This window comes from Colossoma macropomum, unplaced genomic scaffold (assembly GCF_904425465.1).
Source record: "Colossoma macropomum unplaced genomic scaffold, Colossoma_macropomum, whole genome shotgun sequence".
Lineage (NCBI taxonomy): Eukaryota > Metazoa > Chordata > Actinopteri > Characiformes > Serrasalmidae > Colossoma > Colossoma macropomum.
Window position 1 is genome coordinate 11914341 of NW_023494807.1, and position 16106 is coordinate 11930446.

Genomic DNA, 16106 nt, shown 5'->3' on the forward strand with positions numbered 1-16106 from the left:
GTGAATGATGGTGGGTTTCAAGGCAGTATATCTAAATTATACTGGAATTCCAAACATGTTCTTATTAACGTAAAACTCGCCAAATAGTCCAGTTACACCTTCTTTTACAGTCCCTTCAGTTCTAGATATTACCTGAGTAAGTATAAGGTACAAACTCCAAAGTACTAGATAATAATTTTTGGTAGCATGATGGTAAGTTCCAAAGCAGTGTGACTAAATTACACCGAAATGCTCAGCAGGTTCTAGATATCGACTGTGTAAGTATAGGATATAAACTCCAAAGTACTAGATAATTATTTTGAGTATTGTGATGGTAGGTTCTAAGGCAGTCTAACTAAATTAAACCAAAATTCTTATGAGACTGGGTAAGTGTAAGGTACAAACTTCAATGTACTAGATTAGTATCATGATGGAAGTTCTAAAACAGTGTAAATATATTATACTATAATTCCAAACAGGTTCTGGATATTAAGTGAGTAAATGTAAGGTAAAAACTCCAAATGCTAGATAAAAATTTTGGATAACAGGATGGTATGTTCCAAGGCAGTCTGACTTAATTACACTGAAATGCTCGGCAGGTTGTAGATATCAAGTGGGTAAGTGTAAGGTACAAACTCCAAAGGACTAGATAATGATTTAATTACACTGAATAGGTTCTATATCAACTGGCTAAGTGTAAGGTACTATATAATTATGTGTATTCATAATATGATGGTTCCAGGGCAGTCAAAGTAAATCCCACTGAAAAGCCAAACAGGTTCTAGATATCAAATGTGTAAGTACGGTAAGTACACCAGTGCATAAGTGTCTTGAGTAAATAGTTCTGAGTAGTTTTACGGTCTAAAAGTATTGTACAGTGTACAGTGAATTTGGGCTGTAAAAGAAACCGGTGATTCACAAATATGAAACTTGTTAATTTTAACTGTATTTAACGTCATTTTATGCTGTATAACTTACATGCTACTTTTAGTCTTTTAATTTAGTGTGAGTTTGTATAACTAGAACCTGTTAGTCATTTCAGTGTAGTTTAGTTAGACTGTCCTAGAACATTATTTTTCCCAAATTAAACACTTTAGAATTTGTACATAACTCTAAGTTCTAACATTTAGAACTCGCTGGGTTCACAGTGAAATTTAGTCAAACTGTTTTGGAACCTACTGTTATGTCACCCAAAACAATAACCTAGTACTTTAAAGTTTGTCTCACACATATCTAGAACTTATGGGCCTGTAAAACAGACTATTAACAACAATTCAATATCTCAATACACTCAATATCTCAATAATTCAAATTAACAGCTGGTCGTAAAATTGACTACTAGGGTGATGATGTCAGAATCAATAATTGATTAAAAAAATCAGTATCGGATGTTAAATAAAAAAATCTGAGTTTCGACAATGAACCATTCCACACCAAACCACTCTGAATGATTCTGTTTACAGCTCAAACACTTGGGATCCTTTATGGTATATATTTGTTTGTAAATGCCTGTGATTCGTTTGTGATTGGTCATGCAGTAAAGCCTTAATTGATTGGTTAGAGGCTCATTTGCATATTGTAATATCAGTACTGCGAAGGTCAAAATCACGATTATGATAAACACTATTGATTAATTGTGCTTTGCATTGTTTCTTCGTTTGTCAGCAGCCATGACAGCAGCACTGTGCGGATCCAGGGATCAGCTTTGACCATTGACTCATGGTCCGGGATGAAGATTTATTACTGCAAGGTTGCATTTATCCCGGCAGAGGGTTAGAGAGGAGGAGCTAAGCTCTGAAAAAGACTGTGTTGGCGGTTTGGAGCTCCACTGTGTCCAAACAGCAAACTGACAAAGCAGGAGAAACAAATCAGAGATCCCAACTTCATCCAATTCACTTAAGCTGCTTAACAGTTCAGATCTGAGAACTGCAGAGATCTTTGAAGTCGTCTCCACAAAAGCCACACTGCTCTTTAATTAGGCTGCTGGCCGCCTTCATGCTGCAGTAGAGCTCATGCTTTAGAGATTAGAGGAGAAAAGGGGCAAAATAAGAAACACCCTGAAGCTGCAGCAGCTCTATTACTGTTAAACTGCACGCTACAAATTCTCCACTATAACGGGTTCTCCTGAGTACGGCTTCACAAAGTGTTGTGATTTACCCTGCAATATACAAACCTCCACTGCAAAAAAGGTTGGGGCAGCATGTAAAATGCAAATAAAAACAGAAAGCAGTGATTAGAAAATCCACTGTAATCTGTATTTTCCAAGTTCGGTCTGTGCCATCAACTTATTGCGGTAGTGTGAAGGAAAACTGATTGAGGGAGCAGGCAGAAACTCTGAGAACTCGGGCTGGAGTTCTGGGCAGCTTCTGCCTGTAGCTAGAAGACAAATCATGTTCTCCGCGTCAAAGAAGAAAAAGACCGTCCTAATTGTTACCAGCGTAAAGTTCTAAATCCAGCGTCTGTCTGCCTGTAGCTAGAAGGCCAAACAACCCTTGTAACTGAGATAGGACTGTCATGGGACTGAGGAACAGGAAGGAGATTGGTGGTGGGAGGGATTGCAAGAACTTTGTCACAGGAGACAAAAGGTAAGGAAGTGAATTTATAGGGTACCAAACTTCAGTTCTTCCATAACTCTATTTAAACATAAGTAGTACAAAGACAAGATATTTTATGTTCTATCTGATCAACTGATCATTGTTTTTTTGTAAATGTTTGTAAGCTTGTCCTGAAAATGATGCCCACACCAATTCCCAAAGAGGTTTTGTATGAAAGAAGCAAAAATCCAACAAAAAAATTCAACATTTTAGGAACATTGGGCCTCATTCACCAATATCTTCCTAAGTGTTTTCCTAAATGTGTTCTTTTAGAAACATCCTAAGAAAAAATCCCACATAAGAAAACATTGGTGAATGTCAGAATCTTTGTGAAAATTGCATAAGTGGGTTTAAAGAAGAAATTACTTCTTAAGAATGATTGGAAGTTCGACAATGAGCGTTTGCAAGGATTTTAGGTATTTCAACCTCTACGGTGCATCATGTCATCTAAAGGTTCATGGAACTTGAAGAATCTCTGTGCATAAAGGTAAAGGCCAAAAAATACAACTGAATACCCATGACCTTTGGCCCCTCAGACCGCAGTGCATTAAAAAACGACACCAGCTTGAGCTCTGCAATACTTTGACAAACTGTTGTCAATAAACACCGTCCGTCCATTACTACATCCATAAATGTAGGTTAAGACTGTTCTATGCACTGTTGAAATCACATAACAACATCAAGAAACACCGCCGACTTCTCTGGGCCCAAGCTCATCTGACGAGTCTACCGTTCAGACTGTTTATGAAAATAATGGACATCATGTTCTCTGGATTAAAGAAGAAAAGCACCATCCAGATTCTTACCAGCACAAAGTTCTAAATCCAGCATCCTTCATTGTTGGGGGGACTGGGTAATCTGCACATCTGTGAAAGCTCCATTAACACTGAACTCATTTTGGAGCAACACATGCTGCCTTTTAGATATCGTCAGGGACGTCCATGTTTATTTCAACATGACACACCAAGAAACATTCTGCATGTGTTACAGCAGCATGGCTGGATAATCAGAGAGTGCAGGTGCTGGACTGACCTGTCTGCAGTCCAAAACTGTCTCATATTTAACACGTGCAAAATACAACAGTGAAGGCTCTGTATGGTTGCACACCTGCTTGTATAACAGAAGAACAGCAAAGTATTCTGCTTTCAAAACTAGATAAGTTTGTGTCTTTAGTCCAAATGATTATTAACCTTCAGGAAATCACTAAGGACTGACCATCACGCCGGAAACCCTTCATTCTTCATTCAGTCCACATCGGAGACTCGTGAAATGGCGTGCAGAGAGTTTACAGCGGCTGAAGTTGCTGCAGCAGTTATGGAAAGTAGTGATGAAGATAACAGAGCATTTTGATATGAAACATGAGGATCATGTTATATAAAGAGCCTTTAAAGGAGAGTTTAAGAAGGTATGAACAAATTGAGAGATGACCTCAGACCACAGAGGGTTGAGTGCTATTAAAAGGAAATATGATGTAACACAGTGTAAACATGCTCCTGTAACAGCTGTTTTGGAACATGTTGCCGGCATCAAATTTGGCATGATTGTATGTTTACAAAAAACAATACAGTTCATAAGATAAAGCATTTGTGTGTTTTGTACTGTGTTCAATTTAATTCAGGTCAAACAGAATTTTCTAACCACTGCTTTCTGTTTTTAGAATTAGATTTAAGTCTTAAATTTAAGTTTTCAGTTATTTTGGAGAAAAACAGAGTCAATAAACATTTCGACTGGTTAATTTGCAAATTCACTAAAAGAAAGCTTTGTCTTCAGTACCTTTAGTTAAGGAAAAGATTCCGTTTCAATGGTTAATATTATCATTATCATTATTAAAGTTGCAGACACACTGCGCCAGGCTTTTCATTTCTACATTTTATTTATATATGTATACGCATATCCAGCTGCATGAATGTGTTTAGAAGGTGAACGAGGTGTCGGTTCTAGATCCGATTCTGTGTTTAGTCGCAATGCAGTTATAGCAGTTCAGAGAAGAGAAAGATTCTGCTTTGAAGTTCACTTATTGTCAGTTTCATCTACAACAAGTTGCATAGCAGACTGAACTCATTACAGTGTTTTCCATCTGAGCAGTTTGAGTTTTCAGAAAAGTCCTCCTAAAAATGCTAATATGCACATATAAGGAGGGGGGTGGGTGGGGGGGTTCTGGAGCATGTGGCAGTTCATCATCGTGCTCACAGTAATTGGTGACTTTCTTTATATATTAAACACCAAAGGAAAGAGAACGCGCAGTAATGACCCTCACGCAGAAATCAGGGCTGAGTTTATGCTCATTTCCGCTCTCGTAATTAGGAGCCCTCTGTGTACTACATCGCTACATCTGGCTCCACTTGTTCAAAAGCACTGCAGGGTCAGAACAGAACCTTCCGGAAAAACCCTTCAGCCTGAACATGCTCGTGCGCTGCTTCAGCTAATTAACATGGTCTCTACAAACTTTTATCAACTGTTTTCTAATCAAGCTTTAGGGGTGACGATTTGAGGTGAGGACGGGTCGCTGCTATCAATTATATTAGCAATGTTTTTTGTTTTTGTTTTTTTTTAAGTTGAATTAAGTAATGATGAATGCCCTGATCATTACCCACTACAATTAACTTCTTAAACTCTACTTATAATTTGATTATTAATTTTAAGGCTTATTATTCAGTTAATACTGAATTATTTTGCGATAAATCTGGAATGTTCTGTGGTGATGAGAGTGAGGAACTGAAGAGAAACCTCAGAGTTTAAGGGCTTAATTTCATCAAAGTGTTGTGAAGCAAAATTAGCATTAGCATAACGAGATGACCTACTGAACCCAAAGTTAAAGGGGATATAATGAGGAATTTGTCTTTGTGATGTCACAAAAACTAACATATTTACATATCTCCACCTATTCCAACCTACTGCAGTTTAGCCCCACCCATTCAGCCTACAGCAGTTTAGCATCAACCATTCACCCTAGAGCAGTTTAGCCCCACCCATTCAGTCTACAGCAGTTTAGCATCAACCATTCACCCTACAGCAGTTTAGCTCCACCCATTCAGCCTACAGCAGTTCAGCTCCGCCCATTCAACCTAACAGTTTAGCCCTGCCCATTCAGCCTACCTATCAATTTAGCCCTGCCCATTCAGTCTACAGCACTTTAGCCCCACCCATTCAGCCTACAGCAGTTTAGCCCCGCCCATCCAACCTACGGCAGTTTAGCCCCACCCATTTAGCCTACCTAACAGTTTAGCCCCATCCATTGAGCCTACTTATCAATTTAGCCCTGCCCATTCAGCCTACAGCAGTTTAGCCCCACCCATTCAGCCTACAGCAGTTTAGCCCCGCCCATCCAACCTACGGCAGTTTAGCCCCACCCATTTAGCCTACCTAACAGTTTAGCCCCATCCATTGAGCCTACTTATCAATTTAGCCCTGCCCATTCAGCCTACAGCAGTTTAGCCCCACCCATTCAGTCTACAGCAGTTCACCTCCACCCATTTAGCCTACAGCAGTTTAGCCCCACCCATTCAGCCTACAGCAGTTCAGCTCCACCCATTTAGCCTACAGCAGTTTAGCCCCACCCATTCAGCCTACAGCAGTTTAGCCCCACCCATTCAGCCTACAGCAGTTTAGCCCCTGTCTGTTGAACATTTTAGCAGAATGGGCCAAGGTGTGAAATACAGGGGGTCCGCTAATTAATCTCTTGGACGCCCTGAATGTCTCAAAATAAAAATTCTGGTGGGTCTTTGAAAATAAAATGATCATGCTGTCCATTCTGGAAAAATACAGATGCTCAAATCCAGATTCAGTGAAGCTCATTGTTTATCTGATTCACCCACAATCAGCTTCTGTCTTTGGTGTTCTTAACTAACTGGAGCTGTAGCACTGCTCTGCCTCAGGGTGGCGCTGTAGCAGACTGGTTCACCCAGTTGGTCCTTCATAGCCTAGAAACTGTAACTCGGGATTCCTCTGAAAAACTTTACAATGTGCTGCAGCAGATCTGTAAATCTGAAAACTCGCCCAGTTTCCTAAGAGTTTGGAGTGAAGAGTGACTGTTCCTCATTTCTCACACTGAAGACAGAAGAGGAGACGAGGAAGATCTCAGTTAATGTGAGGAAGAGCGCAGAACCACACTAGAACAGAGACTTTACAGAAGAACAGCTGATAAAACAAACACTGACATTAAAGCGTCAGCGCCGCAATGGAAAATGAGTGACCAGCCAACATGGGGCCCCCTGAATACCATATATATTCCAGCATCAGCACCTGAAAAATGATTTCTTCATCTATGTTTTCTTCCTGCATTCTCAGAGTTAAATCAGACTTGTCTGCAGTCTGTCTCTTTTACTGCCCTGTCCATTAACATCACTGATCTAACAAATCTTCAGTGCTCATGTTCACAGCGCTGTCCTCCACAGGCTGCTCTGTTCTACAGCGTGGCTGCCAACGGACAAACAGTGTACAGGAGGGTCTGCAGAGTCCTCGCTGATGAACACCTACTAAAGGCATGGCACAGAAACTGCACCTGCTGTTTGTCTCATTCTCTCTGTGTGTAACTCAGACAGCGGTTCACATTTCTGCTTTAATACTGTGACATGGAAAGTGGAGAAACTCTGCTGTAACCTCTCATTTACCCCGACACTCAATAAATACACAAATAAACAAACAGAAGAGCCACTTTGTTCATCATCAAGCAGAGATACGCCTCACAAGATGATCTGTCTTATTATTACTCATATTCCTTTGTGCCAAACTGTCAAACTGTGAAACGCACTCAGCACTAAAACAAACTGATGCAGACTACAGTTATCAGTCAATATAATCTCTAAAGCTGTGGCATAAAGTAGTGTATTGATCGCTGAAGGACTTATGCACCAATATTTCTCCATAACTCAGTGTGTGAGATGTAATCAGAGTGAATCAGAGTGGTTTGGTGTGAAATGGTTCAGATGTCTTTACAGTGGTGGTGATACGAACCAGGGGTCACCATGACTACAACACAAATATAGACATTTTATTTACTATCAAAACCACCAGTGAACCTACACGTGTCTTCTGAGTTTATATGGAATGTTGATGATGGAAAATGGTGGAAAATCTGAAATAAGTTTTCTTTGATGACTATTTTGCCTCACAGCGCCCTGTTTATCTTTCATTTTTCCACTATTGTGGGTTCACTGGTGGTTTTGGATAGTAAATAAAATGTCTATATTTGTGTTGTAGTCATGGCGACCCCTGGTTCCTATCACCACCACTGCAAAGACATCTGAGCCATTTCACACCAAACCACTCTGAATCACTCTGTTTACACCTCAAGGACGGAACTGTGTAGGAATTTTGGTGGAATTCCCCTTTAAGAGCAGTTTAATCGAAGTAATCAAACTATAGTAACTGTATTTACTGTAATGTTATTATAGGAACTCCTGCAGCTGAAAAAAAACATAGAAACCATTATCAGTGTTTCTGTTGGTCAGAGATCCTGAGATACCACAACAGAACCTAAAACTAAAAAGTCTAATGTTCTTTAAATAGCACGTACTATTATCTAGCACTTACCTCACTCATTGTGTGGAGTACTCTAAACACAGAGATATCAGTCAGATCAGCCGGATTCCCCACACTGTGTGTCCAGCAGCGAGCCAGCTTTATACAGTATTAAAGCCCTCTCCTCCAGCGCATCATCCTCTCTCTAAACCAATAGGAGAGCGGCTCGCTCCAGACCCCGCCCCCTCATTAATATGCTGCCTGAAAGTGATCGGAGTGTGTCAGTGTGAGAGCTGAATAACACTGACCTGAACACACAGCGACACTCTGCAGCCCCCTTTGCTCTCAGATCCTCTGTTCATCGCGAGCTGATCAGCGCGAGAGGGCGGGAATATTGATAATAGGCTGCAGCTGGGATTCCTTTTGAATTCATATTGTGCGCTGCATTCCTCTGCCAGTAGAGGGCGCCTGTGAGAGCAACCGCATTTATCATTACACTCAAACAAACTACTTTAATTTATGACTGTTTATAGTGTATAATTAATTTCTAGTTGGTAGATAGATATATATGTACAAAGGATATATATGTATTCACACACACACACACACACACACACACACACACACACACACACACATATATATATATATATATATATATATATATATATATATATATATATATATATATATATATATATATATATATATATATGTATAAATGTATATCACTACCCACTTTACCTTCATACTAAACCCGTCTCATCCCTAACCTAAAAAAAATAATAAGGTAAATAAATAAATATTTTTGTTTTTAAATCACTTTGTGCGCTTTCCAACTCAAACGAGCATGTGTGTGTATAAAACAGCTATCTGGCTGACTGACTGCAGAACCAGCTGGTCACTCAAGTTCTTGCCAAATTCAGCTGGAAGAGGAGCAAAAACATCTTCTCTACTGAGAAAAGCCTTCAAAGCAGAGAGCTGCTGTTCTTCTGTTTTCCTTTTATTTGCCCTCCAGTTCTGCAGTAATCAATAATAGAGCATCATCAACGGCAGCTTCGACCATCAGAACAGGCTGACTGGTCCAGCTGAGCGACGGCTGTAGAAACACTGGACCTCGGACTGCACTGCTTATTCTTTGAGTCAAAGACGCGCATTCAAGTCTGCAGAACATTGAACATTTTTCAGTGACAGTTTTAGGAGCTGCTGTGCGAGTTTTCACTTCAACCTGAGGTTCTGTTCTCATAGCTGTGAGCAGATAGATGTGCAGTAAAGCAGCACTGTGTGATATTTGCTGAAAGAAGTTTTGAGCTCCGCCCATTCAACCTACAGCAATTTAGCTCCGCCTACTCGGCCTACAGCAGTTTAGCCCCTCCCATTCAGGCTACAGTAGTTTAGCTCCACCCATTCAGCCTACAGCAGTTTAGCCCCTCTCATTCAGGCCACAGTAGTTTAGCTCCACCCATTCAGCCTACAGCAGTTTAGCTCCACCTATTCAGCCTACAGCAGTTTAGCCCCACCCATTAAGCCTGCTTTTATGTGTTCCTAAGCCTGGATTGTATTAGTTAGTGCAATAATCATGTGATCACTGCGGACAAACAGGTAAATGATTGCCCATCAGCGCTTTTGTTATCTGATCTCTGTAGAAAATATTTCCACTATAAAAATTCATTATAAATATCCAGCTGCAGTTCCACTATCAGGATGTCTGCACATGTTTAGGACTCAGCAGTGTGTATATTCAGCTTTAACGGCGAACTTTAACTTCACAGCAGCTGTGAGTGCTGATAAAACGTGCTGGTCTGATCCACAGCAGCGCTGAACCTGCTGCCAGTACATTCTGCATAGCTTCATTATAATTCTGCTCTAATAATGTCCCAAACACTATTTAGTCCTGCTTAACACTCATTTCTGTCCCTCACTCCCTCAGAGGTGAATTCCACCAATTTTTCAAAATGTTGCTGATTGTAAAATAGCGGAAAATCTGAAATAATACATTTTCTTTTTTGTTATTATCAAATATTTGTTTATGTTTGATGACTGAAAAGTTCTTCACTCTCACACGTCTCATTTACAGCAATGATTCTTTATAGAACCAAACACTGAAAGGTTCTTCAGGTTATTTCCACTTTGATTGCTGATTTGCATAATTGAACTGTGGAATTGTGGACCCCCGAACGTCTTCATTGGACCCTTTAAATCACTAATTATGCAATTGTACACTCATTGTTCATGGCTATTATTCCTCATTTTAAGACTTATTGTAAGACTACTTAATTTATTTCTAGACAGTATTTGTTCATTTAGGAAATTCTTAAGTGAATTTTAATAAGTTAATTTATTTCACTGTACTCACAGTTAATTGTTCTTGTTTTAAGAAATATGATTGAAACCAGTAAAAGTATCTGCTAATATAGTGAGATCATTTTATTTAATAAAACCATAATTAAGTAAAAACACCCAGAAATAAGACAAATAATTTAAAAATATTCTACAATCACCTGAAAATGAAAAAATATGATATATATGGACTTAATTTATCATGATTCCACTTATTAAGATGAACTTTTGCAATGAATATTGATGGAATATCAGGAAGGGAATGTATTTGATTTTTCTCCTTGAGCTCAGATTTTGTCCTGAGGCCTCACTCAGGCCAGAAGACATCTGATTGACTGGAAGCACTTGTCAAAAAACAAGAAAAATTCACCTCTACAATAATGATAATTTCTGTTAGCGCCCTTATGGGATTCTAATAGTATGTTCAGGCCAGAAAACGTCTGTTCGACTGGAAGCACAGTGAGTCTGTAAGGAAACGCTTTGAGCCGAGCTCGATCTCATACAGTGTCCAGAGCCGGACATTCCTTCTTAGTTAACCAACCGTCAAGACCTGCAGCTACAGCACAAACACAACCATCAGAAAACATGTTTCCTGACCAGTCTACCTCTAAATAACGCTATTCAGGCTTAATTACTCCGGTCTTAATCGTGCGTGTTGAGGATTCTTATCTCCGATTGCCTTAAATGGGCAGACACTCAATACAGTGTTAGCTTTAGAGGCGCTTGAAGCTGCTCCCACTCTGGAGTGTTGGGTTTCAACTGCAAACGAGATGCGCTAAGTTATTCAGCAGGGTCACCACCAGAAGTGCAGCTGTTACGCTCTGCCAGAATAAATGCTAAATAAAGGCTCAGTCAACAAAGTGAATTCTGTTATGTATAAATCATCGTGTCCACGTCTTAATCAGGATGAATTCATATTAAGGCAGATAATAACTCAGTTTCAGGCTTCCCATGTTAAAAATGTGTTATTACAGTTAGAAAACTGTGTAATTTTTGAGCACTTCACATGTGAAATATACAGGGTGATTCAAAAAGATTCATCCAATTTCAAAGTGCCATAACTTTACAGCCGTGAGGCACCTAGGAACCAATCACAATCCAATTGAAAGAGGGGGTCATAGAGTTTCTGACTGTCAGTGGAAGATGGTTCCCTTCAGTTTGTGAGGAGATGAGACCCCTGAGCAGAGAGTGTTCTGCGTTCTCCACTTCAATAAGAGTGAATCCTCATAACTGTGCAGCGTGATTTTCGTGGGCAGTGAACCTCCAACAGCTCAGAGCGTTCATCGTTGGTTCCACAACACTGGATGATCTCCAAAATCACACTGAAAGAGCCGTGAGTGCAGCGACACCTGACATGCTCAATCGAGTATAGGATGAATTTGACTATGGCGTTGATGTTGTCCGTACAGCTGCAGGAGGTTCATATTGAGCACTTGTACAATTACATAATAAACTTTATGCTCATTTAAACCATCTACACTTTTCTGCATTATTCTGTAATGATTTACAAGTAAATAAATCATTTTGAAATTGGATGAATCTGTAAGGGCTTTGCATCACATGCATACCAGCAGCACAGCTTAACGACTGTTTGTCTCAAACATGCTGTCATTAAAACATTATTTGCCTGAACTTAACCTGAATTTTTCCTTGATTTACACACAATTAGATGGCTGAGGAACAAGATGACACAGAGATGATGAGTAAAACAAGGAGAAAGACACACCCAGTATGCAAATACATGTAGCTAGGAGCCAATAAAATGTATCTCCTGTTGCTAATGGCAACAGACTAAACCAACTTTCAATGCATCGATTCAACTCAAAAATTCCATTTAAAATTATTAGATCATCAAACTCAAACAGCCAAGTAATATGGGATGTTTTCTGCTTTCAGAACAGCACTAATTTATGCAGGTTTGTGTCTTGTGACTTTCTTCTAAAGAAGTCCTTCTAAATCACTTTAAAATACAACTCATTCTCTTTTATTTGACTTGACATTTAAGTACATTTTAAAAATGGGTCAATTTAGTTAATATAACCTTTAGTGTGTTTAGCCAATTCTAAACTGAATTTGTTCATGTATTCTATTTTTATTTTAAATGAATAGATCCCACTTCTGGGCCAACTGAGAAAATTACAGGTATTTATTTGTTCAAAAAACTAACATTACAATAATTATGAATAAACAAAAAACTGTGATTTGATATGTGTGTTTTTTAACCATCTGCAAAGCTCTCCTCAGGGAAGTCCAGCATTTACAGTTACCTATGGAGAACCACGACTGTAGACCTGGACCTTCAGTTCAGACCAAAATGTCAAAAAACAAGAAAAACTCACCCCAACAATAATGATCATTTCTGATGCCTCAAATACTTTCTAATAATTTCTGATACTATGTTAGTGCTAAGCTAATGGCAGTTGACATTAATATCTTTTTGGCAATCAAAAAGATTTGTCTGAAGCCTGTAACAGGCATTATTATATATCTGAGCTTGTATGTATCAGTGTTACAGTGACTCTTTCAGTAAAGAGTTCTGACATAAAGCTGCTGACACTGTTTTACATTCCTAACAACTAACCAGAATCTGCTTAGACTACAGCCTATATTCACAGTCAATGATGTACAACCCCAATTCCAAAAAGACCAGGCCGACAGTCAATATTGGATGCTCATGATCTTCTGGCCCTCAGGCGGCACTGCATTAAAACAGGCATGATTCTATACTGGAAATCACCGCATGGACTCAGGAACACTTCCAGAAATCATTGTCTGTGAACACAGGTCGTCATGCAATCCACAAATGCAAGTTAAAGCTATATCATGCAAAGAAGAAACCATCTATTTTCAGGATCCAGAAATGCTGCCACCTTCTCTGGGCCCAAGCTCATTTAAGATGGACTGAGACAAAGTAGAAAAGTGTCCTGTGGTCCATTGAATCAAAATTTGAAATTCTTTTTGGAAATAATGGACTCTGCATCCTCCAGACTAAAGACCTCCCAGCTTGTTATTAGCACACAGTTCAAAAGCCAGCTTTCCTGATGGTATGGAGGAGCATAAGTGCACATGGCATGGGTGTTTTGCACATCTGTGAAGGCACCATTAATGCTGAATGAAATATACAGGTTTTGGCAACATGTTCCCATCCAGAAAACGTCTCTTTCAGCATATTTCAGCAAGACAATTCTAAACCACATACTGCATCCATCACAACAGCATGGCTTCACAGAAGAAGAGTCCAGGTGTTGAACTGACCTGCCTGCAGTCCAGACCTTTCACCAACAGAAAACATTTGGCGCATCATGAAATGAAAATCTGGCAAAGAAGATCCAGAACTATTGAGCAGCTAGAATCCTACATAAGGCAAGAATGGGACAACATTTCTCTCCCAAAATTTCAGCAATTTGTCTCCTCACTTCCCAGATGTTTACAGAAGAGGGGATTCTACACAATGGAAGACATGGCCTTGTCCCAAATCTTTTGAGATGCGTTGCTGCCATCAAGTTCTAAATGAGTTAATATCTTTCATGAAATAGTAAAATGTCTCACTTTCAACATCTGATATGTGTTCTATGTTCTATTGTGAATAAAATATCGGTCTATGAGATTTGTACATCATTGCATTCTGTTTTTATTTACAGTTATTTACATTTTACACAGCGTCCCAACTTTTTTGGAATTGGGGTTGTAGACATTCCGGAAGACATTTTGTCTCACAAAATTGGTACCAAAGTGGGATTTATTGGTTTGATTTCTAATTATGTTGGTAGCTAATCTAACATGTAAGGCCTTCAGTCCAGCTCCTGAAGTCCTAACCAATGGGAGAGCAGCTCAGCCTGATCTACCTAGAAACAACAGAGAGAACAATCATGATTGGATGATTTTCTGTCAAGATTTCAACCCTTTTGCTACCAACCAAAACTTAACAATGAAGTAAGCATATTACTAGAATACTAAGCAGAGTTTAAACACAATGAGCATGATGATCGTTTTTAATAAACAACAACTAAAAATTACAGACATTTTTTCGTCTCTCAGAAATCGTTAGACTGTCTCTAAACAGGAAGAAAGGCTGAGGGCTGCTCAGTAGTAACACCCGGTTTATTAAGTTAATTCTTCATTAAAATAAATTTAGGTGCTGCTGATGGAATTGAACAAATCCATGTGAAGCTGGAGAACAGCAAGGAGACAGGAACCAAAAATATGTTCTTCTGTGTACATATTCATATTCATACTTCACTGAAAACAACACATTCTGACTACTGACTACTGTATTTATGTTTTACTTTTTCTAATGTTATATAGCGTTTTACTATATGTTTATTTGTGTTTATTCTAATGTTGTACAGATTATTTACATGTATTTAGTGTTTTGCTGCCATGTTAACAGCTCTTAAATTCCTAAGCCTTTTGCACTGCACTGTATTTACTGTATAATACAGAATGCAGAAAAATATGCAGAGACCACAGAATGTCTGTCAGTGTTTTTGTGTTCACTACACTTTGTTTGTTTTAACTGCTGGTTCTTTTCTTTCTTCTGCAGACGCCGACTCTCCTATAAGAACAGCATAACTAGCCACCAGAGATGGCCAGAATAGAACCCCAGAGAACTATCAGCGCTTTCCTCTTACGCAATTAAAACAAACAAAAAAGCAAACTAATTGCAAACAAGGATATATATCCCATAAAGAGATCATGCTTTTGGAAAATAATGCACTGTTATTCTCATCAGAGAGCACAGACAGTTTACTCAGTTCCCATGTACTTCAGTAAATTCCTGATAGATTTATACTGTTCAGATAATAATGCTTTAGTACATCAGTGAGTAAAATAATCTACTTTTTCCTCAGTTCAATTTTAGTCAATTACATTTAATTGCTAATTCTTTTTTTAAATGAGTGACTTACAGTGTTCGACTCTACTGTTAATCAGATTTACATTCCTCCTATTATTATATTTCTGTGGTACATTTGTTTGCTATGTGTCCAGCAGTTTTAAAGATAACTAACCTGAATCAAGTCCATAATGTATGTATGCAGCTTTTTGATTGGATGTGTGGTTTCTGAAAAGCAACTTTTCAAATTCAGATTATTCCCATGAAGAATGAATGGCAGAATGTTAAAAAAATGACTGTGCAAAAGTTTGTACACTCATATCATCATGACACAAGTACACCCAAACAACTACCAGGGATATCACATAAATTACTTAGCAACCCCCTGGAATAATGTATACATCACTAAGCAACATCTTAGCAACTACCTGGAATATTATATAACTCACTTAGCAAGACCCTAGCAACCACATGGCAACACCCTAGCAACTACTTGGAATATTATATAAATCACTTAGCAGCAACTAGCAACCACATGGCAACATCCTAGCAACTACTTGGAATATCATAGAAATCACTTAGCAACACCATAGCAACAATCTAGACACACTATAGTAACCCCCTAGGATATAACAGTAATTATTTAGTTGTGTTGTTTAAATCTGCTGTTTTAAGTGCTTTTACTTTCACTGCAGTCATTATTTCACTGCAGTAGAAATGCTTTCACTGCAGTGCGGATTCAGAGCACTCTGGTAGCAGCACTGAAGGAATGTGGGCCGTCACTGGGATCAGTACATCACTTGTGAATGGCAACTCAAAACCTGCATAGCAGAAGCTAGCGTCAAAGGAAAGCTAACACTGGGCTGGAGCAGCCAGCCTAAACAGCCGGGTCATGTAAT

The 16106-nt window shown here is 38.9% G+C and overlaps 1 protein-coding gene across 1 annotated transcript in view; it reads right to left on the reverse strand.

Moving 5' to 3' along the window:
• Positions 1-8162, reverse strand: part of pcp4b (Purkinje cell protein 4b) — a 42287-nt gene extending 34125 nt beyond the window's left edge. The window contains exon 1 of the mRNA XM_036556760.1: positions 8106-8162. Coding sequence (XP_036412653.1) covers positions 8106-8114 — 9 coding nt within the window. The 5' untranslated portion in view covers positions 8115-8162. The remainder of the gene's footprint in view (positions 1-8105) is intronic.
• Between the last annotated feature and the right edge of the window lie 7944 nt (positions 8163-16106).